Source organism: Corvus kubaryi, unplaced genomic scaffold (genome assembly GCF_017639235.1).
Source record: "Corvus kubaryi isolate FWS band 111438036 unplaced genomic scaffold, C.kubaryi_AGA036_p1.0 66, whole genome shotgun sequence".
In the NCBI taxonomy this organism is placed as follows: Eukaryota; Metazoa; Chordata; class Aves; order Passeriformes; family Corvidae; genus Corvus; species Corvus kubaryi.
Genome location: NW_024582054.1, coordinates 9,657,889 through 9,684,928, shown reverse-complemented (window position 1 = coordinate 9,684,928; position 27,040 = coordinate 9,657,889). Strand labels below are relative to the sequence as shown.

The 27,040-nt window shown below is 35.8% G+C and overlaps 1 protein-coding gene and 1 long non-coding RNA gene across 2 annotated transcripts in view; one reads left to right on the top strand and one right to left on the bottom strand.

Annotated features, from left to right (window-relative positions):
* The first annotated feature begins 902 nt into the window (after nt 1–902).
* LOC121673712 lies at nt 903–22,050 on the top strand. Its single transcript, XR_006019290.1, has 4 exons — nt 903–1,076; nt 13,772–13,838; nt 20,057–20,123; nt 21,245–22,050. It is a non-coding gene; the product is annotated as an uncharacterized LOC121673712 (long non-coding RNA).
* SCFD1 (sec1 family domain containing 1) overlaps nt 9,510–27,040 on the bottom strand; it is a 52,675-nt gene continuing 35,144 nt past the window's right edge. The window contains exons 17-25 of the mRNA XM_042047315.1: nt 26,828–26,907; nt 26,213–26,275; nt 25,116–25,191; nt 22,978–23,031; nt 18,246–18,298; nt 15,805–15,838; nt 14,481–14,546; nt 11,809–11,877; nt 9,510–10,851 (exon numbers count right to left, since the gene is read on the bottom strand). Coding sequence (XP_041903249.1) covers nt 10,828–10,851; nt 11,809–11,877; nt 14,481–14,546; nt 15,805–15,838; nt 18,246–18,298; nt 22,978–23,031; nt 25,116–25,191; nt 26,213–26,275; nt 26,828–26,907 — 519 coding nt within the window. The 3' untranslated portion in view covers nt 9,510–10,827. The remainder of the gene's footprint in view (nt 10,852–11,808; nt 11,878–14,480; nt 14,547–15,804; nt 15,839–18,245; nt 18,299–22,977; nt 23,032–25,115; nt 25,192–26,212; nt 26,276–26,827; nt 26,908–27,040) is intronic.

The window sequence follows — 27,040 nt, the reverse complement described above, 5'->3', positions numbered from 1 at the left end:
GTTTGCAAATGCATAGCTCTGAACTCGCAGTTGGTGTTGTAATTTTCCTTGGAGAAAATGACTGTGTGTTTTATGCATGTATATTACAAATTTCCAAGAAGGACTTAAGTTGGACTATAGTTTGACTGTTACCATTAAACCTGTGATTAAAAAAAATTTCAAGCAAGCTAGGACACAGCTGTCCTCTCTGCAAAATGTCAGTGAGATCAAATGTTCAAACAGAATAATCATAATGACAAGGTTTTTTGGCTATAAAGCATAGAATCGCTAAGGCTGGAAAAGACCCTAAGATTATTGAGTATGTTGTATGAAATACAGGTAGCTTGGACTAATTTGTTGCCACCAGTCAACAGTGGATGTGAACCTGCATTAGAACCAAGTTCTGGGCTGCAGAAATGTTTTATCTCTGAAACTGCTGGTACTGACCTGGTTGGAGGTGCCAGACTGGATGGATACCTGATCTTTATAATATAGCTGTTGCTGTTTCCTGTGTTTTTCTGACTTCACTTGCAGTAGAATTAAGATAATAACGAGCCCTTTTGAAAAATCTGTTTTTATTTAAAGCCTGTGCATGTTTTAGTAAAATCAAAGTAATTTCCAAATGCCTCTCAACTTACAAGCCTTTAGAATACATGATACCTGATGACAATGAACACAAACCTGCAACAGACTTGGCTGAGTTTTAAGTGCTCTTTGCTATTACTAAGCATTTAAGGTTGTTAAAATTTTCTTAGTGAACTATTTGCAAAGATACCAATAGTTTGGAATTTTGTTTCGTAGTGGTGGCAACTGTAATTTCTTCGATATTGGTGGAAATAGTTAAGCTGACCATCATAGGTTTTAATAGGTGCAGTAATTTAACTCAGCTGATTTAGCTCAGCTGATTTTTCTCAAATGTTTGGACTTCTTACTAGAAACGTGATGCATTCAAAAGCTCACGGCATTAACTCAGGGCTTCAGACAAACTGAGTGCAACTTCTCCCAGGCCTCTGTCACATAGGAAGAACTAATGAAGTTGGAGCATTTCTCAAATTTTTCTACTTAAATAACAGTTCATTTACTCAAACTTCTGGAAGGTAAGTTCATGCTGAGTGACCTTGCTTAATTTTTTTCGTTGCGAATAGTGCCATTGCTTCAGTGAAGCCTGGTTTCAAAATTAAAGCTGTTTAAAGGTCAAACATAGTTTATAGCATCATTATTCTCTTCATGTGCTCATTCTTTGGGAAGGGCATTCAGACACCTGATTGTTGCAAAAATATTTTTGCAAGGCAAAAGCTCTTTTTCTACGTGCTAGAAATGTTAGTTTTGAATTCAAGTAAAATATGCTATTTTACTAAGGCTGCAGAGTGATGTGTTAAAAACCAGATAAAATTAGTATTTTTTGTATACTTTGATTTATTGATAAAGCCCATTTTCCTTTTGGAGGTACCTTTCTTGGCCTCCTGCCCCTATTCCTCAAACAAAAGTCTTTAGCTACACATAGCTTACTAGCTTAAGTACACTTTAAAAATGGTAATTTCAGAGCCCTGTACAGCCAAAATTGCTCTGTTCCGGAACGACTCACAGCATGGTCTTTAAAACAGAACACCCAGCCACTAAATGTTCTGTGTCACCTCAAAACATCTGCTGGAAAACAAGGCTATAATAGATACATTGTTCTCAGACCCTTTTTTCTTTTTTTTTTGTTAAGTCCTATTAAGTAGCCAGTATTTCATTTCAGTAGAATAGGGCCCTTTTCTCTTGAAGTAGGAAAAATTTTCCTTCTACAAGGATAATTCTGTATGCGTGCGTGCCAGTTCTTTCTTTTACATCTTTTCTTTTTACAGTTTCCAGTTAAGAGCTTTTCTAACTCAAACAGTGGCTGTTTACTCCTCTTAGCTGTTTCTTTCCTACCGTGCATATGTCTCTCTCCTTCATTCCCATTCCCCCGTTGAACCACTGCTGTTGCCTCACTGCCTAAAAAAGGGCAGTGTTCACACGGGTGGCTGTGGTGCATTTTCCCTTTGCTCTTTGCTAAATATCTGCTGCTCTCTGGGTTCTGTGCCACATCCACAGCCCTCAAAACAAGTAATGTGCATTTTTCCACAAACGTAACCTCTTCTGTGGTCCATGGGACAACACCGTCCTGTGGAGGAGATGTCCGGATCAGCTGGGTATTTACACTACAGCATTGGCTTCCATCCATGATTCCCCTTCCCTCTTTCCTCAAAAGTAGTGTGTGAAATGAGATGGAGTATGCTTAATCTACAAGGAAGATTTGTAGTTGCTTTTAGGTCTACAGGTCTAGAAATTTAGAAGATAAAAATAGCAACTAAAGGTAGATTTGGGATTCAGAGAGCTCATAACCCAAGAAGACCCTTTGGAGGTAGTCAGCCGAGAAGGAATCTCCTGAGGCCTTTCTTTTTATTCATCCTTTGATCAAGAGTGCTTGCCCCTGAAATGGCAAAGTTTAAAGACTGTCTACAAAAGCGTCTGCTATGAGCCAGCCCCTGAGAAATGACTGTATCTGTAGGCAAACTGGAAACAACATTTCCGCTGCCAGATGAACTTTCAGACAGTTACATTTTGATCGCAGTGGGGGAAGGAAAAAGGAACACTGAGTTATGAAAAACACTTCTATCAAAATAATAACAAAAAAATCTATTTCAAGTTAATTGCATTCCATTTAAAGTATAGCTTATGATATCGACCTACCAGTCAGGTTTAAATTAAATAGCCAGCAAAAGAACTTGATGTAATTTGATGAGTAATAATTTTATTTTAATTCATATCATCATGTCAACTCTTCCCATTTCGAAACAACTGACTACCGACTTCTTAAATTTAGATGTGGGGAATCTTTCAAACATGTAATGAAATAAAAGCACTTCATAAGGAAGACAACACATTAATCTAAGTATAACTGTGGTATGGAAAATGTTAAGATTCTTAAAACCATGTTTTGTATTTAATAATGAAATTTGTGTGTGGAAATATATATTGCAGGTCTGCCGTTGTAGTACATAAAATACTGATGTTTTTTATGAGTTTTGATGAATTTGGGGATGAACAAAAGAACACACAAAACAGCATAAGATGCTGCAGTTAGGTATTCCATTATTTTTCAAGAATTGGATCCTCACAGAGTTGCATAACCCTGTAGGAGTACCAGTCGCTCCAAAAGACTTGGGAACCTGATTGTGTGCATTGCAAGGCAGTCCACTGGCATAAACCGATGTTTTCTTGTGCTTTCTTTCAGAATAGCTGCAGTGGTATTCGTAGCAAAAGATGACTTTAGTTTATATCCAGCTTTTGCCTGATATGTTGACCTGGCTGAGATTCTGTTTCCTTTCCAGTCCAGTCTTTCCAATAAAACAACAGTAGGATCAACCTAATGTGTTTTGTCTCCACCTTTATTTTGTATACCCACAAAGTTTTGTAGAGTGGAACTGGAGCTGTGGCACCAAACAGCATGCAAGATTTCAGAGGCACCTGCAGTCACTTGAACTGCATTTTCTTTGTGCTTACATCTTCTGCTGACAACAAATACTCTTTGTATAGGCAGCATTCATCTTTTCCTGGTATTCGGTACTGTGCCTAGATATGTGAACTTTTTCACCAGTTCCTTGGTAGACAATTCTTCTCATGAAGAATGCCAGCGTAGACCTGGTCTCACACCTGGCCCAGCAGGGTGTCATTTTTAGATGCTGGGGTTTCCCTCCTGGCTCTGTTTGGTGACAGATGTTACCAACCATATGTGGTCACTTGAGGTTCATGACTTAGTGCTTTGCTCTTTCCCCGGCCATCCTCCTGTGAAGGAGAGAGAAGGAAGGGAGAGAGAAGTTCTGTATCCTGGGACCACCCCTGGGATGGAGCCCACTGTTATTTCTTGGTCCCCTACTCATGACAGTTGTGGGAAGGGCATGGGAGCCTGTGTAGTGTCGCTGTAGGTTTGCTGACTGGTAGGATTACTTTCTCTCCTTTACTTCCATTTTAGGGGAGAATCCAAATCCCCTTGGACTTGTGGTGGAGTCTTTTTATGATCCCTCCCCCTTCACACACTGCTGCCTCAGTGATTGCTACACCTTGATGCCTTGGGAATGGCCTTGCTCTCCATTTTCCTTCTGTAAAATAGGCTGAAATCGCTTCAGTTACCAATCCTCATCACACTGAACAAAGAAAATTGCCTTTCAGTGAATACACTTAAAGGTCTCCTAGCTTTTCTATTGTCATTGTAGAAAAAGTAAATATATATTATATGAACAGCATCGAAATGTGGCATATTAACTAAATTATAGAGATATTTGTCCTTAATATCTTACTGTGAAGATTTCCAAAGAATGCCATCCAGATCTCATCCTTTCTGTAGCCAGAGTTGCACTTATTTTCTTAGCACTGTTTTTGTTCCCAAAATGCGTGTTTATTAGAAATAGGTAACAGAAAGCAAGGTCATCTTGTGCCAAAGGATTCTTCTAAATGTGATGTGTTTTTGCTTCAGGAACTTTAGCTGTACAAATATTTCTGTGGGTTTGGGAAGGGAACTAGTCATTTCCTTTGAGGTATCACTACAAGTATTCTGGGGCTAAATCCTTGTCTCTGCTGGGACACTGGAGCCTGGCTTGGATACAGGTGAGCTTGGCACTTGAAGCCCAGATCCTGACCAGACAGAGACTGCACATAGGGAGGCCGGCCAGGAGAGTAGCAGAACAAATTACTAATGACACCTAAAGGAGGAAAAACAATTTGGAAAACATCACTGTTTGATTTGCTGTTCATGATTTGACTGCCATGATTATAAAACACCAGTCTTCATGAAGTTTTCACTGACTGTTTGACTAAGCAGTGTCCTATCCTACAGTATGGGGACTGTGCTTTTGATTATTGATATTAAAGTTGAGAGGGAGAGATAAGAAAAAGAAAATTAATTCTAACTAATAAGTGAGAGGTATTATCATTAAAATCCCCCCTAAAGTGGCTCTGCAGAAGAGTGACCTCTTTTAGGTTCACCTGTTTTCACACTGGGCCCTGAGCAGGCACAAATTCAACCTTTCCAGTGAGGAGTGAGTATGGTACCATTCTCCTACCTGAGAGCCCTGGGCTGGTAACCTCAGTGCGGCTCCTTGTCCTATGCAAGGCAAGGCTGACAGACAGATGCCTCCCTGGGAAGAAGTGTGGTCTGCAGAAACATCAGAAAGCTGGTGATGTGGTCAGCAAAGACTTGTACAATTTCCCTGTAAGAATTTCAGAACAGTCCCACAGCATAATGTGGGGGTTTTTCCTCCCCATTCTCCTTCAAACTATCACTTACCTCTCGTATGATAAAGGTGATTTCCTGCCTGACAGAGATATAAAACTCACAGAAAGTAGACTTATATAGTTCCCTTCCCTGTGTTGTAGTGTTTATCTTCACATTGTTTGCTTTCAAAGAGCTCATCAAAGCATGGTTACAGTGAGGGAAGGCTGGCTAGCCAAAGCTTTTTTCCCTGGGAAGACAAAAAATATCCTCAGTACTGCAGCTGGACAGACTATGACATTTAGGAGTAGGTCATCCTAAATGACATCCTACTTCCTTGTGAGTTACCAATTCAAACTGTATCTGAATGGGGCCCATGGCTGATTAGTTATCTATGGGAACAGCCTCATGTTCCGGTTTAAAAGTGAATTTACATCCCAGCTGAAGCTCAGCAGTTTAGCTGTCAACAATCCCAAGAAAATGAAGCAATAGACATCCTCCAAGACGACTGGAACATACTGGTAAGGGAATCTGAAGAAAAAATTGCACCAGCTGTGTTTCACTTCATTGATATCTAAAAAGAGAGGGTTTATTTCAGTGCTAGCAAAACTGGCAATACAATTAGCTTTGCTATTACACAAGCTCTACACAAGACAAGTGTGCTTGCCTGTGAAACATTTCGTGTCATAATCCATCATCTCTCCCTCATTTCTTTTGGTTTTGTCACCCGATCTGAGAGTCTTTGTTATGGACACATAACAGAGAACACGCTACATAAAAGAATGAACAAACCAAGCACTGATCACAAGGGATTTGTAGATGGAAGAAAATGTTGATCTTATTCAATCTATTTCATATGATGAGTATTGTGCTCTAGAAAAAGTGTACATAGATACTTGCACTTGAAACAGATAAAATACGTATGTGTTGATTTATGGTTTAAAAGGTCTTTTGAGAGCATGTATCAGATTGAATGTCAAAAACATTTCAGAACAAGAGTTCCCATTGTCATTTGGAAACTTATACAAGGTGTAACAATTATTGTCTTGGTTTAGAGATGCAGAAAGAACATAGGAAGACTTGCCATTGTAGCTGAATGTACAAATGGTCCTAGGTCATTTCAGGGAGTAAATTAAACAGCTCAATTAAGTCTAACACAAAAAATTATTCGAGCTGACCTGTGTAGTTTTACTCTCCAAAGTGAAATAGGAACAATCCTATTATTTGTTAAAACTTTATCTTCAGTATGATTTGAAAGCCTTTGAAGGTCTATATGCAGAAAGAAGATACAAATTTATTTGGGCAGGGAGAAAAAGGTAGGGGAATGGTTTTAGCTGTAGGAAACACTATGGAGAACTGTATTCCTATCAGGCCACTGCTATTAGAACCAAATCAAAACCTCCCAGAAAGTACTGAAATAATCCACACCAATTATTGTTAAGGAAAGCTATATACCCCTTCTGGGACTTCATTTTCATCCATTGATTTTCATCCATCGATTTTCATGATACATGCATAACACAGGTAAGAATTCAGAGCAGTAAATGAAAGTTGTATTACGTGTCTATGGTGAGGTGCTAAAATCAGTTTTCTGTTAAAGCATTACGTCTGTGATCTACCCCTTTTACATTGCCAGAAATAGGAATGTACACATGAGATGGGGAGACTGAAGGAGGATCTGGAAGAGACAGATAAAGGCTTTTGGGCATATGAGTCTGGTTTCACAGGATAAAGATCACTCCTCCGTTACCAAATCAAACCAGTCAACCTATGCAATTATAAGGAGGAGCTGGAATAATATAACATTTTAGGAATGTAAAACTTAGTCCTACTTGGTTTGCTTAAGGGGAAAGACACGAGCAGATAAAGGGAAAGATACAAAGTTTATAATCTGAATTTAAAATTCTAGTAGCAATTGAACTACCTGGTTTATAATGGTTTATAATTGTAGAAAAAAAAAATGATGCATTGGTGGATTCAATATGCAGATTTTTGTATGCCGTTGAAGGATGGTACATGTTGCAACGACGTGACCATATTAAGGAGCAGAATGTATCTGAATATTGTTGAAAACAACTGTGACTGCTGCACAGAACAGGGTTACTAAGCCACTTCCAAATAAAACAGAAGTGGGTCAATTCATCCACTGATCTGCAGTAAGAAATATTAACATCTTCTCTGATCTCTGAAGCTACATAGAATTCACTGACACTGCAGCTAACTTTTCTGTACCACTAGAACACTGGCCAGGCTTGGCTTTCTCTGAGCCAGAGCCATCTGTCAGCAACGAGTCACAACTAATGAATGATCCAAAGAGAGGGAGCGGGTGTCTCCACTGTCAGTAAATACAGGATATGACATAGTTCCAGCCCAACACCTTTTACTTCAGATATGAAGAATGCAGCCGTGGTAGTTTGGAAGGAAGTTCCCATGTACCCACTTATAAACCTTTTACCTCCTAAATGTCATAGGATTGCTCTAGTCAACACACTGAACTAATCATTAAGCAATTCCATTTTGGAGTATAGAATTTATGTGGAAAGAGAAATGCTGCCCTTTGTTCAGCTCTAGTCCTGGAGCCATGCATGCACAGCTGTGTTGGCTCTGTAACTGTGACTGATAGCATTGTTCCCATTCTCTGTAGAACCTGTGGATTTAGGGAAAAACCTGCTATTTTACATTCCATTCAGATTGATGTAAACACCATCAATCAACAGCAAAATTTACTTCTAGCTTAAGAAAGATTTTTATCTGATTTGCACCAGAGAGCATCATACAAATAAAGAGCATATAAATGAAGTGCTGGTCTCCAGAAGCTTTTTTCCTTTATTCTGATTGTTACATTTTTTTTATTGTTACTTTTTTAGTGTCTAATTCTGAAAAAACCAGAATTTTCACTAAATTCACCATTAAGTCACAAAATATCCACCTAAATATTCTAAAACCTTCAAATTAAAATGTCAAAATGTGAATGTATTCTGAAGTATGTGCAACTATTTATAAGGTCTGTCCATACTTCCTGGAAGATCAATTGTCAATTTTCCACAGATGAAGACTAGACTGCTAATTTGCTAATTTTCTTCCTGAGAACAGGTACAGCACTTGACACTCAGCCTTTTGCTGTCTTTACTTACCTAAACAGGACGGTAGATCCCAATGAAGAATTGCCTGTCCTGAGATGTGGAAGCTGAAGCAGCTGTGCCAGAAGCCAGCACGGCCGTTGATGCTGCCTCACCAGCTGGCCCTGTCAGAGCTTTATGAACAGAGAAGGGGCTAGAAAAGTTCCAAACCTCACTGGTCTTCCATGCAACATGAATGCTGCAACTTTACTTAAAAGACTCACTGAGCCAGGCATAATCTCTCCTTTAAGCACAGGCCTTTGAGGGACCTTTGAAGATACAAAAGGCACCATGACAACCATAAACTCAACCAGTTTACCAAAGAGAGAGCTTATTTTTAACACTGTTTGCCTCTAGATTAACCAGAGACTTCTTGTACAACCTTCCACATTCCTAAATCCACAGAAGTACTTGGGAAAAGGGCCATGTAACAAAAACCAGCATGCCACAATTCAGGTTGCATTAGCAAGGAGGAAGCACGAGGTAGGCACACAGTTAGAGGTACAGAGCAGTACATGCCTGACTTAGAGGTAACAGAGAGCTTCAGGACTACTACTACAACAAACCCAGAAAACTATTTTGGAGATGAAGGAGAAGAATGCTTCAAGTACAAAAACTGTATTTATTAATTTTTTTTAAAAATCCCAACTCCCAAACTGACCAGTGCCTGCTTACACAGCAGACCTGAAGATCCAGCTATAAAGCTGGGCACAAAAGCAGCCTGTCTCCAGAGGCACTGTAAAGACAGAAAACAGATTTTTGAATGTAGCCACCAAAGTAAATTCTTCTATCTTTACACAGTTTACTGCAAAAGCAAATTCTGTAAGCTAGGATTTAGGAGTGCTTCTCATTCAAGTGCGCAGTGCCAAGATCTGGACAAAAACCAATCGGCAGATTTTTCATAAGCTGGTTGTCAGCTGCAAGGTTAAAACTCTTTGCACAGGAAGCACAGTTGAGGAGGGATTATTTCAAGAGCCTGGAACAAACTCCCACAAGAAGCAATAAACACTTTAAATATAATTTTCTTTTCCTGACACACTTTGACCTTGTTTTTGCTAACAAATATAGCATATATATATATATATATATATATATATATGGGGAATTAGAATAACAAACTGCATTTGACAGTGAGCCCTTGCTTATTGAAATCTGGGACAGCGCTCACATGCAACAACTACAATGAACACCATAGTAAATATATTTATTGACTTGGTAAAATTAGAAATTTATAGCAGTATTGTAGAGTAGCTTACAACACTTAGATAATTAAATAACATTATTACTTTTTGATAACATGGTCTAGATTACACATTTTTCTTGTGATACTTTTACAGAATAGATCAACTGCATATCTTGTACAGATGTTCTGAAAAACAATCTAGTTGGGGAAAGGGCATTTAGTGCAAAACTAACATTCAACATTGAAAAACAGTGCAAAAAGCACTACTGAAAAATTTACAGTAAGCCAGTAATTCTCACAGTTTGCTAATAAACCCACAAATTTTTTTTTCACTTTTTGAGTGTGTTAGGCCTTGTTTTGAAGTCATATTATTGCTTCACCAGTAGCAGTGCTGTTTCCAGAGAAGTTAGAAAGGCAGAGACCTCCATCTATAAAAAAGAATTTTGTTATGCTCTCTTAATTCCTGTATGCCTTCTCCAGAGATATCATTACTGGATTCTTTAAACTACTAACCTGGTCCTACCTAATGGAATTGTTAAAAACTGTATTTTAAATATGTGCTTATAAAACAGTTAAGAGCTGTTTTGTGAGTATGACTTGGGTTCTTCCCAAACATAACAGTCAAAGCAGTTACAATAAAAAGTGCAGAAGAAAACTATTAAAGATTTCAATTTTACAGTTTGAAACTGACTGTGTTGGCAAGCAATTTTCTCTTAAGCTTAATAGAAAAGCTAAATTACTGTACCTGAAACTTGTACTGAAGGTATCTTCCAGTACATCTTTCGACCATAATGCAAAGACTGGACAAATCAAATAATGACTTAGGTAAAATAAAAAGGTAAGAACTAGAAGGAGTTCTCTTGCACTAAGGCTGTTTGTCTGTGGCCCTGAAAGGCAGTTCTGTTCTTTTGAATTTTGTTAAATAAAGATACTCTGGCCATCAAGAAGAACATAACTCCTAAAGACAGACTTGACCTTTTCTTAAAGCTGTTTACTGTATCAGAAACTTACATATAAGAACTTGAAAATGCCATACTTTTCAGCCAGTTCTGTCATATACCACAGCTAATACTGCAATTAAAATAGAATAATAGTGAAACTGACCCCCACCAGAAACACAGCAGGTTTTAAGTTTTATTTCTGAAATGCTGATATACACCGTATTAATTACAGTTTTTTTTTTTAAAAGTTATCATATTAATGAAATGGGTTTAAGTTTTAATATAATGACAAAATTAAAGGTAGGAAGATAATCTGAATGTTGTAACAATTCTCAGTTGTCACGCTGCCATCCAGGTAATGGTGTTTCAGTCTTATTTCTGGCCAAGCTGGGATAGCTAAACATGAAGAGACAAAAAGTCATTAGATTGCTAATCTTATTCTTTCAGACAAACTAATATCCAGTTTATACAGCAAATATTTCTGTCCTATAAACTTTGTTTGTCTCTGAGAATCAAAAGTCTGCTGGTAATAGAATATTTAATGCATACCCTCAGAGGAGAAGACCTGAGCTTCAAATCTTCAGATTTGAATGCATCTCATGAAGTAAAGGTACAGTGTACACAGTCAAGACAAAAAAAAAAGTTAATTAAGCTGAATGAGGAGTTAAAAGCTAGCAAGTACCATTCGTGTCCTCGAAGTGCAACAACAATTAATTTAGTTCTTTAAAATGTAGTTTTGAATAATCACTTGTTCTCATCTTACTAGGACATAAAACCATAGGTGGTGACAGCTACTGAAGGGCTGCTATTTGCTGACCACCATGAGTAATTTTTATTTTGTATCTGTATTGCAATGAGGCATAGAGAAGTAATGATGTTTTTAACATCACTAAAAGACAGATTTTAGTATAGGTATGGACACCAACCTCCCACTAGGCCAGTACTTTTATATCTGTATATCTATAGATATTTATACACCAGGACAAAGGTTTAAAGATCTTGTAACTTGAAAAAGTTGCAAGAATACCCTGGAAAGACATGCTGTTTGTGAAAGTTCCAAGAACTGACTGATTTTTTTTCAGTAGAATTTATGTAAAGGCAATTATTATGAACTTGTTCACCTGCATTACCTGTGAACTCACATTGATAACAGGCCTTCAAGAGAGAATTATAAATAATGACTTGAAAACTCCACTTCAAGCAAATGAAAATAGGTAACAAGAACATGTATTAATCTCTCACAGATTAATCTGGGGTTTTTTTTGGTAAAAATCCATGGAGACATAGAGTTATATAAATTGATTTACAGATAAAGAAGTAATAAATATTGTAGAGATTATCAAAGTTATCTACCTGTTTCATAAACTGTGTAGCATTAAAAAGTTCACTGCAGCCATACAGGACATGTTTGCCTTGTTTACTCTACAAAAGAGAAGTCCATAAGAAATCAATTATTTAACAGAATAGCAGAAAATTAACAAGTGGTACTTTTTTAAGCATCTACAGAAGGAAATTAAGGGATATACTAAATTCTTTTGCACAAAGCAGTATGCTAGTCTCCTCTTGGAGGCTCCCTATGGCTTGCAATTTTGATGACACATTTTCAGCATGTTGAATTGAACTTGGACAATACATTTATTTTAAGGCACAATCTACCTTAATGACATTATAAATATTTGCTTTTTGACATTGTGAGATAGTCCATTCTAGCACAGAACTACAAATAATTGGATTTGAGGGCTCCTCTTAATTCTTCTACAAAAAATCCCCCGAATGTCAAAGCTGAATGAACATTGCTTCCTGTTTTAGAAAGTTTTAAAATACTTTCTCTGTGGTTTCAGAGGCAAACTGGCAAAACGGACAGTGCTTAGAAAAACAAAGCAGTGAATAAAATCTCTGTGGTATCTGCTTGCAAGAACAGAGCTGTTGATTTTTCTCTTTTTTATTCTGGAGAAAGACTGATTGAATTTGAGAATAATTAATAAGCTACATCTGTGGAAACAAGAGATGCTGGAAGTCTACCACATGGAAAAGCAAATTTTGTTGGATAAGACTGTGTCACCTGGGAGAGGCACACAGGTTTCCAGGTGCTGGGAGGGAGAATGAAGGTTTTCATTAACCTTCCTTGTTTTTTGAAGAGCAAAGGGCTATGTGGAATAAAGGAGTCTTCCCCCTTGGCAGGTCATCTCCCATTGCTCAAGTACACAGTCTGAGTGGAGAAACATACAGCACCCCTCAGCTGTGACAACTGTGATGAAAAACCTCTGTTCACAGGCTCCAGAAGAAGAAAGAGTATGTTCAACTTCTCACTCTCCATAAGATCTAACATTACCATTTCCACAGTTTTCAGTTCCTTCTGTCCTCTCCATCTATGAAATGACCTCCTGTTTGCCCTCTTACTCCTCTGAAACTTCAGCTTCCTGCCACTTTATATGAAGTGCTGAGTGTTTAACTTGTCATCACTCAAGTGCCCTGTATATACACATACACAGCAAACCTCAGCTCTGTCAGCATGCAGCTAGAACCAGAGAAGTGAACTAACCTCTAGGGAATTCAGAGATTTTTTTAGTAGGAAGTAACAAATACTCATGCTACTGGGCATCTTTTGGATTGATATAGTACCTAAAGTGGCTTTGGGTAGACTAAGGAGCAAGCTAAACATTTGACAAAGCACTCTGCCACAGGCAGATACCTCACTGAATTAATTATCAAGGATAGTGATGAGTGCTAAGCCAAATCTAAATGATTTCTTTAATTTACATTCCTCTTCCTATCCTTTCCCCTCTCCAGACCAGCTCTGTTCCAAAATGGCTGCCTGTTACAGGGAGAAACTCAGCACACATGTTCTGACTTTGCATTCTTCAAGATTTACCTGGACATAAAGCTCTCATGTGCTTTGTAGAATAAATGTTTTTCAATGATTAATGCTCCATATTTATTCTTTTGTGTGAAAAGCCTCAATCCTGTCTACCAGAGGACAGGACAACTGTACCATGAACAAGGTTAAGATCAGGAAGAAAGAATGGTAGGCTGCTGCTGGTAAATAATTTATTACCTTCTTCAGAATTTTACTAAGGTTACTCCTGGAAAAGTGCTTAAATAATTTAATTCCTGGAAAGTGCTTAAATTCCACTCCTGCCTCCCAGGAACTGTAATGATTTAGGTATTTGTCTCCATCCACTGATTTTTGGTATACATGTGTTCTGCTAGTCTGGCCAGTTGGAACCAGAGAAATTAAATTGTTACATCAGCATTACACAGTTGGTTACATACTTTATTCCTTGTGTATATGACACCTTGTATGATTTCTACACAGAATCAAATGATGCAGTTTAACAAGAATGAGCTTCTATTAAATCAGTACTGAAAACTTCTAAATGTGGGTAAGTAATAAATGCTTAGATATTGATGCCAATCTGATATTTGCTGTAACAGATAGCACAGTATTTGCATTATGTTGGCTTCTGAAACAACATACTTTATGCTCAAGTAAGACTGTCATACAATCAAATGCTATTATCTGCAGGTCTGAGTTTGAACTGACTCCATATTGCCAAGATGCATATGAAAAAACACTGGGGTATTTCTTTGCAAGATTTATGAAAACTAGAGAATTCTAGTTCCTTACTTTCAAGGTTATGATATGCTACAGTTGCTTTATTTAACACCAGCACAGGAAAACTACTGACAGGACCCTAAAACAGGTTAATTCAGTTTGCTACATCTGCTGACAGTTTTCAACAATGTTGGTGTGTATGAACACAAAATAAAAGAGAATGCAGTTTGTTTACTCAACTCCAAAGAGCAACATGAACAAAATACAAGAAACAGTAAGTTTTTGTTGGTCTGAACTAGTAATCCACAATTTCTACTTACATTCTTTTTTTCCCAGACTCGGTATAGAATAAGGATGTTAAGGCTAATTTCATAGACTTTGTCTTCTAAATACTAAATATTACAGAAAACATGCTCTATCTGGTTTCTATCAGTAAGTTAAGGACTACAACTGAGAGAAGTACACATACCTTTATGTAGTCAATAAGATTTTGATATTCAATATAGTTGCCTCCTCCAACTACAAATACTATGGCCTAAAAGACAACAGACACATTATTAGAGTATGCATTCAAGTTCTTCAATTTCAGTAGTGATACATCAGATTGTTAAACCTACAACAAAAATCATCACTATCACACTGCAGTCTCATAAGAACTGGATACAGAACCACTGCTTCCTATCCGAAAGAAGATATTTGAAGTTTTGGTAGGATGCAGAATAGCAAGCTGAGAGCTTTTAGCGTGTTACTCTCTTCTATTAAGACATACTTGATACGTATACAGTTTCAACATGTTCCTTTTTTTGTCTGGAGATGTGACCACAGGAAGAGTTAAAATATTTCCATGGATGCTTAAGAAATCATTTGGGCTGTAAATAAAATAGTTCTGTCATAAAGAAATACACTTTTTCATTATTTTTTCCCTTCCCACCTACTACCAGCAATAATTTATAATATTACAGGTAAAGACCACCATTATTTTCTGGGCTGTGTTTAAAAGAGAACAATTCATTACTAGAAAAAGGGGACTTAATAGTTGTATTATTGTTGTTAGCATACATTATCCAAAGTTGTTTGACCATACTATATGACTTTTGTATAGACTTTATGTTACTACTGACATTTTTGGTACGACCATCTGTAGCCATACATATATTTATGATACCACATGGTATTTCTTTAGTTATGGAAGATAATTAGGACGTTTCATGAGAAATCCGAGACATTTGTATATTGCCAAGGCAAATATTTTGCTTATGAAACTTGGTAATAAGATCAGATATGACCTTTACTATTTGTAAATACTTATGTAGAAAAATACTGAAAGTTACAAGCATTTATATGAAATGGTAACATTCATTATTTTGCTTTTTTCGTTTAATTGCAGAGACTCTTTAAAATAGTCACTTAGTCACCTAGTGGTCAACACTGTAGTTTAAGGCTGGACAAAGGATTAAATCTACATTAAATCAGCATTCTGAAAACCTGGTCTAAAGATGGGGGGTTTAAATTGCTCACTCAATTACAATATTAGTAAATCCCTGTTAATTACCTTCAGAAGAATTTTCTGTATTTTTTTCTCCAGTATTAGTTAATGCTTACATAGTCCTTTGAAGATGAAAAGCTTCAGAATAACAGCTAATGATAATTTATACCAGATATAATTAGTCTAAGTTCTTTTTTGCAAATAAGACCTCTCATTTTCTTAATCATGATCATCAAAAATGACTGCACTTCAGGATTTATTTATTTTTAACACATGAACATTGAAAAATAATTTCTACATGACTTACCTCCTGGAATGGATTTTTATTTCTTGGAACTGAGCTATAAAAAGAAACACAAAAAAACCCCAACACAAATTTCATTACACATTAATAGAAATATGCAAAATACGCATCATGTACCCATTGTGTTTACGGACTACTACGTAATATTGGACAAAAATATAAAATAGAACAATAACTGCCTTTCTGCATTCATCCTCCAGGTATTTGATTTAAATGACAACAATCTTCCATAGTTTAAAAGCTCTAACTACAGTGCTGTTAGGAGCAAATACAATGAGTAAAAAATGTCACCAGCATTAGCACAATTCATGGCACTTAGAAATCCTGCCTCCTGGAGTCCTAGCTAGGTAAGCCAGTCAGTTTGCAGTGCCTGCAGACACACTTACTAATGCTTACAAATCTCAAAAACTACTATAGGCAGCAGTTATGTAAGGATTAGATTGATTAAAGGAGGAAGAGGAAAATCACAAGTTTGTGTGGTACAGACTTCTCCATTTGAGTACACAGGCAGGTAGAAGGGAGAGTGGGAGAAACCTTCCTTCCTGCATCACCTTGCAGCTTCAGAGGGAAGGGGAAAGTGAAGAAAAAGCTGTGAAGGGTCAGTCTGCTCTCCTGCCCTTTGCTCTCACAATACCACTGCCCTCCTGCCCTGTACTGGCCTGCAGCCCCAGGTAGTCAAATACATCTTATGTTCTAACATAGATTAAAAACTGCATTTTCCCCTATTTCAAGACATTTTCTCTGAATGACCACGATCGACTGACTCAACACAGATTCCAGTGTATCAGAAAAATAGGTTTCAAAAAGGAATGGCTCTCTCTAATGTGTTGCTTTGTCTGTCAGGAATACTACAGACTTCCCGTAAGTAAAACTGTTACCCCAATTCTTGCATCTTTTGAGTATGATATGACAAATCCACATACATTTTGGGTCATCCTCTCAGAGGACAAGGCCTGTTTATACTTGAGATAGGCTTTACACAGGATAGAAAGATACTGTTTTGCTAAGACTGAATTACAGCAATGCAGTTCCTACTCTATTTAAAACACAGTAAGTGGAAATGCCAGTATTTCTTAAAATGGGAGTAGATTAGAAAATAAAATTAGTCACTTTTTAATTAAATCCATTAATTATACTATTTTATAGCACTTTGTCAAGACAACTAACCTATGTTTTTATTGTCTACGTAATATTTGAAGGGAGAATTAGACAGACCACTATGAGTTTTGCTCAAATATGATTTAAGGAATATAACTTGAGTTTACATAAAAATCCCAAACAAGAAATTAAAAGCTCTTCCCTATGACGATTATTATAGCTACACAGAATGCCACATTTATAAACTGCTGTAAATGAATATTTCTACATTGTTTAAAGCAATGTAAGAACTATACAGAGTGGAGAAAAAAAGTGAGAAAACCCTTTGGCTTGAGTGAAATAAATCTTTGCACTTCTGCAAAACATCCACCAAAAATGCTATAAAAGCACAACAAAACAATGACAGTTGAAATCAAAATGAAACATAAAATACTAGCACTTTTCTGATAATTTCAAAATTTGCTTATCTTTGAAATGATATAATCTGTAATACTTTTCAATAAAACATACATGTCCACTTACTTTCCATGTTTCAAGAACAAAAGCAGAGACAGAATTTTCATGCAAATAACTAAAACCAAGCCTGAACCTACTTTATCCACATTGATCCTGTAATAAACTGGTGCAACTAAATGAGATGATTGTTTTCTCACAGGTTCGATGACAGTTATTTTTAGAAGGTATATTAAAATCAAGTATCTTCTCTGTTTCTAGGATATTAAATTAGGTGAGACTATCAGACAGTTATTGTTTAAAGATACAAAGCAAAAATAAAGATTACTGGTGTAATTCCTCTTCCTCTCTTTTACTGGCAAAATAAATTATATCCAAGTCTCCCTTCACATGCACATGAATATAAAATGCGCCCCATCCTATACAAAAGTGAATGAAGTCAACTTTTAATCATTTTTTTTAAACATATTAACAAAATTATTAAAGAAGGGTTGTATTCAAATCAAAATAGTAACTGTTTAAAAAGTGACAAAGAAATTTCTATGCACTATCCAATGACTATTTAACTTAACAGTGAGAACTCACAGAGTTTCAAAGAAACCAAGAAGTACAACTGTGAAGAACTCTAACATCTATTATTGCTAAATATTGATGCACATTCCTGTGACTAAACTGATGTACATGTTAGCATTTGTTTTTTTAGATTCTTTTTTTCAGTGTTATAAAAATTTATCTGGTTGATCCAAGTTCCCAATTGTGAATTCCTTCAACACCAACTGTTTTGACTTGGAATTAATGACTAAAATGAATTACTAGTAGTCAGCAAGTAAAATAAAAATAGATTTTGTTAAGTTAGTCTTTTCATGGAGTAAAATGAAAGAAGCAAAACTCACCTGTCACTGCCTCGTAGCATCTTGGGGTCAAAATATCGGTAGTCATCTGTCTCCTATTAAAAAGTATGATTTTATCTCAAAAGATTGGAATTTTGGCTTATGAATTTTTGCTTGTATATATTACATTAAACATTACATTAATTGTTCAAACCAGTATCATTTTCCATCACATCATTCTACGTTAATTGTGGTATCCACTAGTATTTATAAAGTTTGTACACAACTGAACCAGTACAGAATAAACAACAGTGAGAAGCTATGAAGGGTGCTATTGAGCTTTTTATTTCTGGTTCATCTAAAATTGACTATCACACACTTTCCAAAAAATACACTGGTTACATAATAAATCCCAACAGAAAGACAGTATGCAGAAAGAAAAATTAAGTTGTTACCAGCTTTAGAGGAACACTGATGGTTAGTTATAAACACTAAAATTTTCCAGGTTACGGAGATCTGCTACTGATTTACCATTACAAAACAAAACACTTCTGTGGCAATGAGTGCTAAAGACAAGACAGATCAAAATCTGCTACTGTTATGTAACTTATCCTTCTCATTTCATGATTTATGACTACTATTAAACCAAAATTAAGCTCTTGAAGAAGAAATGACTTCCACAAGAATTTGAAAAGTTTTACTGTCTAAACTACGCAAAAAATTTCTTCACACAGAACAGAGAGGCCCTTCCAATATTTTTACTGGCAACAAGCAGGATTTTTGCCAATCAGTATGGATGAAAAACAAACTCCTTAGTAACTCCTTCTGACAACTTCTTGGCTTTCTCCTGTTTCTAGACTACATTTTTATCCAGGTACTGTGAAGTTCAGTTTGTCAGTAAACTGCATGCAGAACTAAGTTGATTTCATCTGTGTGCTTACATGCAAAGACCTCTGAGTTTTGATGATTCTGTAGAGCAGAAATAATACTTCTTGAGTAGTAGACATATTGTCTGGGGAATTTACTAGAGCTCACAAAGCATGACTACCTCTAATACTAAAAAGTATTTAACATACATGTGGTGGTTACACACACAGAAAATAAATCTATTTGATATTACAAACTTTTATGTAATTACAGAAAATAACTCTCTTATCTTGAAGTTTGGCTTTTTAAAAAAAATAATTTAGATCTAATTTCACACTGAATCTCCGTAAAAAGCTTTTATTTGCTCCACTGGGAATTTCAACTACTGGAGTCTGCCAGCATTCATGATTTGGCAGCTTCATACCTAAAGGTGGTATAGCGACTCTGGGGTAATGAGAGAGCTGGGAATGGACAGATATTGATTGACTAAAATTGAGAGGTATTTGAGAAACCTTTACCTGGGATAAAGAGATGCACTTTTTCTGCTTATTAGAATGAATTGCAGATTAATAACAGAACTAAAAATCAGAGTTAATAAACACATGACAAACATTTACTCCTGAACATATTACTGCTGTGTTTTTTCACTGTGGGCTTGTATAAGTAGACACACGCCATGTGGTAAAGCAATAGAAATGTGATAACCTAGGGATTTTTTGTTGTTTTTGTTTAAACACACTACACTATTCCTGCTGAAATCAGTGCTGAGGGGGCAGGGAAAAGAAGCCCCACTAAATTTTATTTTCTTTAAGATACCTACTCTGCCAGTAAAAACAACTGTATGGCGCTTTCCTCACACACAACTGAATTGGTGACTTCCCTAAGCAATTCCAGAAGAAAATGAATACTTCTGAGATTATAAACTTAGTTTTCAGTATTTCAAATTATAATAGGAAAAGACCCATGGAAATGTCATTGACTTTCAGTCTGTATTTGTTTTTCTGCAGAACCTAACAGGACTAGTTTGGATTAAGGAAACCTGCTTTCAGAATTTTTCTTTGTAATGCATGAAAGGTAATCCTACAATAAATCCTACCTAAGTTTGAAAGGTCCCATATACACTGAAAGGGACAGTATTAACCAAAATACAGATTCATTAATATACATCACAAATAAGATCTATCTACTTCTTAAGTCAATACAAATGTACACACTGTACTGACAGAGGCTAAACCACTTTGTAAAGGTTTACTTTTCGAAGACTGTCCTCACTCAGTAATCAAACCATTTTCTAGAAGATCCTCAGAATAATCTCCGTAACTCTATAGCAAATGATGGTCAATTTCATAACTATGGATTAAAATTTGTGTATACTTGACAATAAGATTTTTTTTGTTTGTTTAGGAAGATTTAAGGTTTTAATCAAGCTCTATTTAATGACACCAGAACAAAGCAAGTATGTTATTAGTTTTATGAACATTTGAACATATTATTTTTCATCAATTATGAACATATTATTAAAATACAACCTTAAAAGCAATTGCTTAAAATCGTGCTTTTAACAATAAATATTATTATTTAAAATATCCACAAGTAACTGATTACTTTTACGGTCATCAAGGAATGTTTCTGAATACATTTTTCAAGACAAGGTTAACTATAGTTAATCTAGGAAAATTTAAAAAATTGCAAGATGGCATTATGGCCCCTAAGAACTGTTCTAGCATTTCCTGCTTCTGAAAAACTTGAAAAGCATGGGTGGCAAGGGTGTAGACTTATTTGTCCTTGCTGGGGAGACAAAAGAAACAGCAGAGACAAGCAACACACAAAGTAATTTACAGACAGCCCCACAGAGTTTTGCACAGGATACCATTCTAAATAGGTTTAAGATTTCAACTAACAATAATATATGTGAATGTTTGTGGTACAAGTTGTATTTACATTTAATCTATTTCCTTTACTGTTGTAGTTAATATCTAGAAAATAATTTACATTACTTACATTCATTGTAATAATTGTTTGACTTCTCAATAATCTGCTCTAATTTTGCATTAGGCCTTTTATCTGTATGTACATTTCATACACTGATTACTGTGGCTAATAAGATTCCTAGAACTACAAAGGAGATTTTTTTCTGTGTTGTAAAAAAATAAAATCTTGAACTTTTTTACTCTCTCTTTGTGTTTTGCCTGCAGTGCAGCAGTTTTCTATTCTGGGGAATAGAAAAGAATCCCACACATCAGAAGATGAACAGAAGCCACAATGGTGTATTTCCACACATTGACCTTTTCCAGATACAATTTCACTTCTGTTGATGGTACAGCAAATCTAAACACATTCCACAATGATTCTCTGGCTTGCTTCTTTTAGCTGAAACTTACTCCCAAACTTGCTGTCAGTTTTCCTGCAGGTTAGGAGAATCAGTCTTTAGGGATTGCCTGGTCTCCTATGACTTGAAAAGTGGGACTCCCTGTTTTTTGCCATTGAGTATCAGTCTCTGCCATGGCAGTGGAAGAGGAAGCTGCTGACTGACAGATGGCCCAATCACTGCTTTTTTAAGCGAGAAGATCAGTGTTCTCTCCAAATTATCAAAGCGCTGGTAGCTGTTTTCTACTAAGCAAAATGTGAAAAAATCGAGTCCGAAAAAAACCTCCTATGACTTGTAAACTTTTCTAATTCAACTCCTAAACTTGTAGCCTGAGGAAGCTAATGTTTACTTTTTAAAAAACTGTTTAATTTTTCACCTTCTTGTAAGTTATCTATAGTTTTAATTTCAGCTTTCTATGGTAAGTGTTGTGGGTGACCTCTGCTGGTTGACTAAATAAAGTAAGCCCTGTACATTCTCCAAGTCTTTCAAACAGGAAAAACAATCCACTAACACTGGAAACAGTGTAAATGCCTTTGTTTGTTATGAGGAAGTAAATTATCTGCTAAGAATCATGACGTATATCATCTATGAAGTACAGTTTAAGAAAATAAAGGATTACTTGCATGTTGATAATTTTCATATTTTACCATTATTTTTCTCTGTACATACAGTTAATACCTGAAGGTGAAAGTGGACTAAGAAGAATGTTTTAAATCTACTAACCAGTGTGAGATATTACAATTGTATGTCTCTGACTGATGCTGATGGCATTAAAATAGGAAGACTGATACGATGTGGCAAACATTAAAGCTTTCTAAATGAGGAGATTTTCTCTAAGAGGTGACTTTTTCAGGACAAGTATGTGCACAGGTTGGTTGTATATAAGGAACAAAATACATGGCAAGAAGAATGCCTTCATGCATAAACACTCAGGCCTACTTTTAGTTGTAAGTTCTAGTAAATGCCTTGATTGTGTCAGTAACATGTAAGCATTTCAAAAATTTGTAACATATGAATTTAAAATAGTCTGGGTAAATTTTCACAGAAACAAGGCAAGAAGAGGACTTTTCTGACAAAAACCACCTCTGCTTGCAAACAGAATGACTGAATCAGTAGTAAAATATTTTCCTCTGCATAGCAAAGTTTAAAGATGCGGGAAATGTAATTTTCCCTAATACACCTCTCTGTAAATACTTCACTTCTGAAATTGTGCTCTTTAAAAAAAAACCAAACACCTTGACACAAAGAAAATTTCAGTCCACAGGCTAATGCAGAAATTTAGGAGCAACAGAAGCTCAGTACAACACAAGTCTAATAGAAGCACAGAATAGGAAAAAGCTAAAAAATATTAGTTCAAATGAGACACCATAAATTGCCATTGTTTAGAGACTAGTGAAAAAAGTCTTATTAAATAGTTATGAAAATGGTTCTGTTCTTGAATACAGCATGATTGGATTCAACTGCACTACCATGAAAAAAATTAGCCATAGCATATTACATATCACAGCTTTAAGATTTCGTTTGTTCCACCTCTCTCTGTATGAAGGCAATTGTACTCACAGGGTTTGACTTCATCTCCATAAGGTTGTCCAAAATACGTGTGACTGGCAGATTCTGTAAAACATAATGTGTAATTAATGGAATGCTGAAATGCTTACTAAGAACTATTCCCAGTCACATTATTACTTACGGAAGAGTTTACAGAGCATTTGAAATACTATTTTAAACAGTTTTCCTCTTATGTTCTGTAAAGGTTAAGCTTATTATTATCACCTGAATTACTTTTCTGTAAAGAAAATGCAAACATCTAAGGTGCATATAGCTAGGGGACAAAGATAAGACATAAAGTGCAAAAAAAGTGTGACGGTAAGAACAGAGCTGTATTTAGCTATTACCAACATATGCAGACGTGATCAAATATGAATTCTTATTAAAAAAATACTTTGCAGTTAAGGAAAGAATTTTAAAGCTGATGCTAATAATTAAGGGTGTAATTCTAAAATAGAACTAATGTTGTCAAAGAAATGGGTAAATAAAACAACCCTGGCAACAAATGCTTGGATAAACTGCAAAGGAATAAACTGGTGAAATTCAAGATTACTGTTCTTATTTAACACGAAACATGTCACCCTGCACGAAATACCTGCATATTAAAGAGTTAAACTACTTCAGTTATAATAAACTGAGGGTGAGTTTACATAGCAACAGGATTGGAAATGGGTCTTGACAGAATGTATCAAAAGAGGACATTCCAAAGGATGATCTACATATTACACTGAAAAACCCACGTGAATCCCTGAATTAATGAAGGAAAAATAAAAAGTTAGCTTTAATAGAAATACCACAGACCTACATTAGGCTTACAAATATGAGGAAGAATGGCTTTTCATCTGGCTACCCTAAAATACCTGGAGAAGAAATTAAAAGCCAGAAAAGGCGTATCCTGGAAACATTGGCAAATCGACTTCTTGCTCACTCAGAATGGAAAACAATGCAAGCCATTTTGTACAGAATAATATTAACTCTTTAAAGCCACACATTTAAAGAAATGACAAAATGTTTAACACAAGAAGAGGAGAAAGTCTCCTTGAGAATATAATTATTTTCTATTATTACAAGGAACAGTTTATCTGAAGAGTTCTCATAATATATAACACACAGGCAAGCTGCATATTTAAATTTTCCTCAATCACATTTCATGATATACCACTGAGTTGTAACTCTGCAATGCAGATAGCTTATCATATCTACACATAATGAAATTCCTGCAGAATTAACTTCATTAACTACCCTACAAAAGTGAGACCCCATTTTTAAACTTTTATGTGATAGCTGATACCTTTCATGTTATGTCTATAACAGGCTGAATAAACAAACAGTGACAATGATAAGATTAAGTAGGTCAAAAAGACAAACCTTTAGTTAAGATTTCATTTTATCTAGTTCTGATATGTTGTATTTCTAATTTAAATTCTGACTCTTCAGAGTCAGATAGAAATTTATTTATTGCCATCTGATGAAAGTACATATTGGGAAAATGATGCATCCTCTACAGAGAAGCAGGTTTCTGGGAAGCACAACTCAAAATTCCAGCTACAAGTTACACAACCAGTTTCTTTTTTGTTGTTGTTGTTTGTTTTCTTTGGGGGGTGTACATTTACATGCAAGTTATGCTCAAAAATATTTTAAAAACTTAGGTGAATATTTGAAGGTGGTCATGTCATTATAAACATACTTGTATTTTCCTGCACATTACAAGATTATGGTTGCTGTACATTACACTTATATGGGAAAACAAGAAATGTTTGAATTGTAACTAAACAGAGAACTAACACTTTCAGCCTCTTAATCACTCCAGAATAGATTAACTTAATACATGTAGTTCTAAGTGAAGATACAGATAGTTAATATTTTTTTGTTTATGAAGGTCTAGTCTACTTTGAATATTCCAAAGCTGTTCTTTTTATAATGCTGGAATCAGTCTTAATTGCTACAAAGAGGTCTTCAAAGAAAATGTGAACATTATTTGTCACTTATCTGAAAACTGGAAGTTACAAAGTGATAGATCTATCCATAAGCAGAGATTTATGTTTACTTGTTTACTGTACAATGAATTTTATTAATATAACAAAGGTACTGAAATTTCCAAATCTTCACAATACTCATGATAGACTTTTTAATTGTTTTTTTAAACTTACTTGTTGCTTCAGTACCAAGTTCTTCACTCCTTCCATTACAAACTGTGATCCTGTATTCATAACACGTGAAAACAGACTGAAAAACCAAAATAAAGACGATGTGTAGGACCTTTTTAAAAAAATTTGTATTCTTAAGCTTTATACTGACATCCAATTCCCAATAAAGTCAATAGGACCTAAGCACTAAATAACTCAGTTTGTCATAAAATATATTCCTCACATCACATGGCAAGCAAGTGTATGGGAATACACCTGTAATCTACCAGATAGATCCTCACCTATCAGTGGGAGTCTTGGATTCTAGTCTTTAATCCACTGAACAGTTTATTTTAATACTTCAGTAATGTAAGGATTGGAGTGCTCCTTTCAAGTGGGTCTAATCACCAGAGTTAACAGAGATGCTGAGCATCTCCAACAAACCAAGCAGCAATTTTTCCAAGTGAAACAGCACTGGAATTCTCTGTAACCATACCACACCACAGATTCCTTATGACAGTGATGGTGCATTCCTGAAAGCAGAGCTGGTAATGAGGACTGAAATCCTCCGAAGAATGGAAAGACCCAAGTCCGATATCCTGTATGGGATATATGCAACTGTAGCACAGTTCTTGTGTCTTGAAATAAATAACTACACCTTTCAAAAAGCAGGCAGACACTCAGTCCAGGAGTCTCCAAGGAAATAGCACTGTCTTCTTGCATCCCTGACAGTCTCCAAATCCAGGAGAGAACTCATTTTGAATATACAGGGCTGTGCTTATCTTCTGCCATTGACTGCTTAAGGCTCAAAGTGATGGCTGTCATAGATCCAGTTCCTGGTGCTGAATTCTTCTCCTGTGAGAGTGCATTTAATATGCAGGTGCAGAGAGCACTGTATTAAGATAGTTTGTGAATTTAGTCCCAATCCTTTTATTTTCCTTTCTGTGTGTACTATACACTTTTAAGGGAAGATAAGTGCTTGTAATCGTCTGTAACTTAAAAATTTTACAAATAGGGAGATATTTTGCTCTGGGCCATGTATAGCACTAAACACACTTTCAGCACTACTAAAATAAGATAGAAGAACCCAAAGGCTAACAGAAAATTAATCAAAAGCCTACCCCAAAGGTTTAGGTGTAGTGTTTCCGTAGCTGGTTGGAGCTGAAGCCATCTTAGTGAAAGCCCTGTGAACGCAGGGATAGAAATCAAGAATTTATCTCATGGCACACACTGCTGTAGAACGTTCCACTCTAGTCATCTGAAAGTGAAAAAACCTCTGCATTTCAAACTCTTTCAGGAAGTAACTATTTATTAAATGCATCCCTCTTGCCTACAAATACAATAGGAATTAGATTTTATAGTTAAAAGACAAAGATTTCATTCAGATACCATGTAAAACTAGAATAACTGATATACAACTCTTTGGTATGAGCAAAAAAAACTTTGGAGTCTGAGCTAGCACAACTTTTCATTTAATTCAGTAAGTTGTTTCTGTCCTGGCTCATTAAGGGCACTACTAAATGTCATATTCTATAGAGTTCTGGCACTACTGGAGGTTAGTTTCAAAATAAGATTTGCATGTATTACCATAACAATGAAAGGAAAAACTTATCTCAAATGAATGTTTAAGGATAATTTAAAATGTAAGAGAAGTAACACATAAGTCCTGAATACAATGCTAGATTCTGTGAAATTACCCAATTAGCCTCATAAAGGACAAAAAAGAAATTACTTACTTCCATTGTTTTATGTAGCTCAAAGGTGCGAAATTACAACCTGCATCCATCAATGCTTTTTTGTACTGCTCCAAATCAATCTGAAATCATAAAGTGGAAAATTACAAAAGGTTGAAGCTACTCTTAAATCCATGTGGAAAGACAAGATATTCTTATCTAAATATTAAATAACCAGTGCAAAGTTACAGCATTGACCCAAGTTAAAAAGTAATT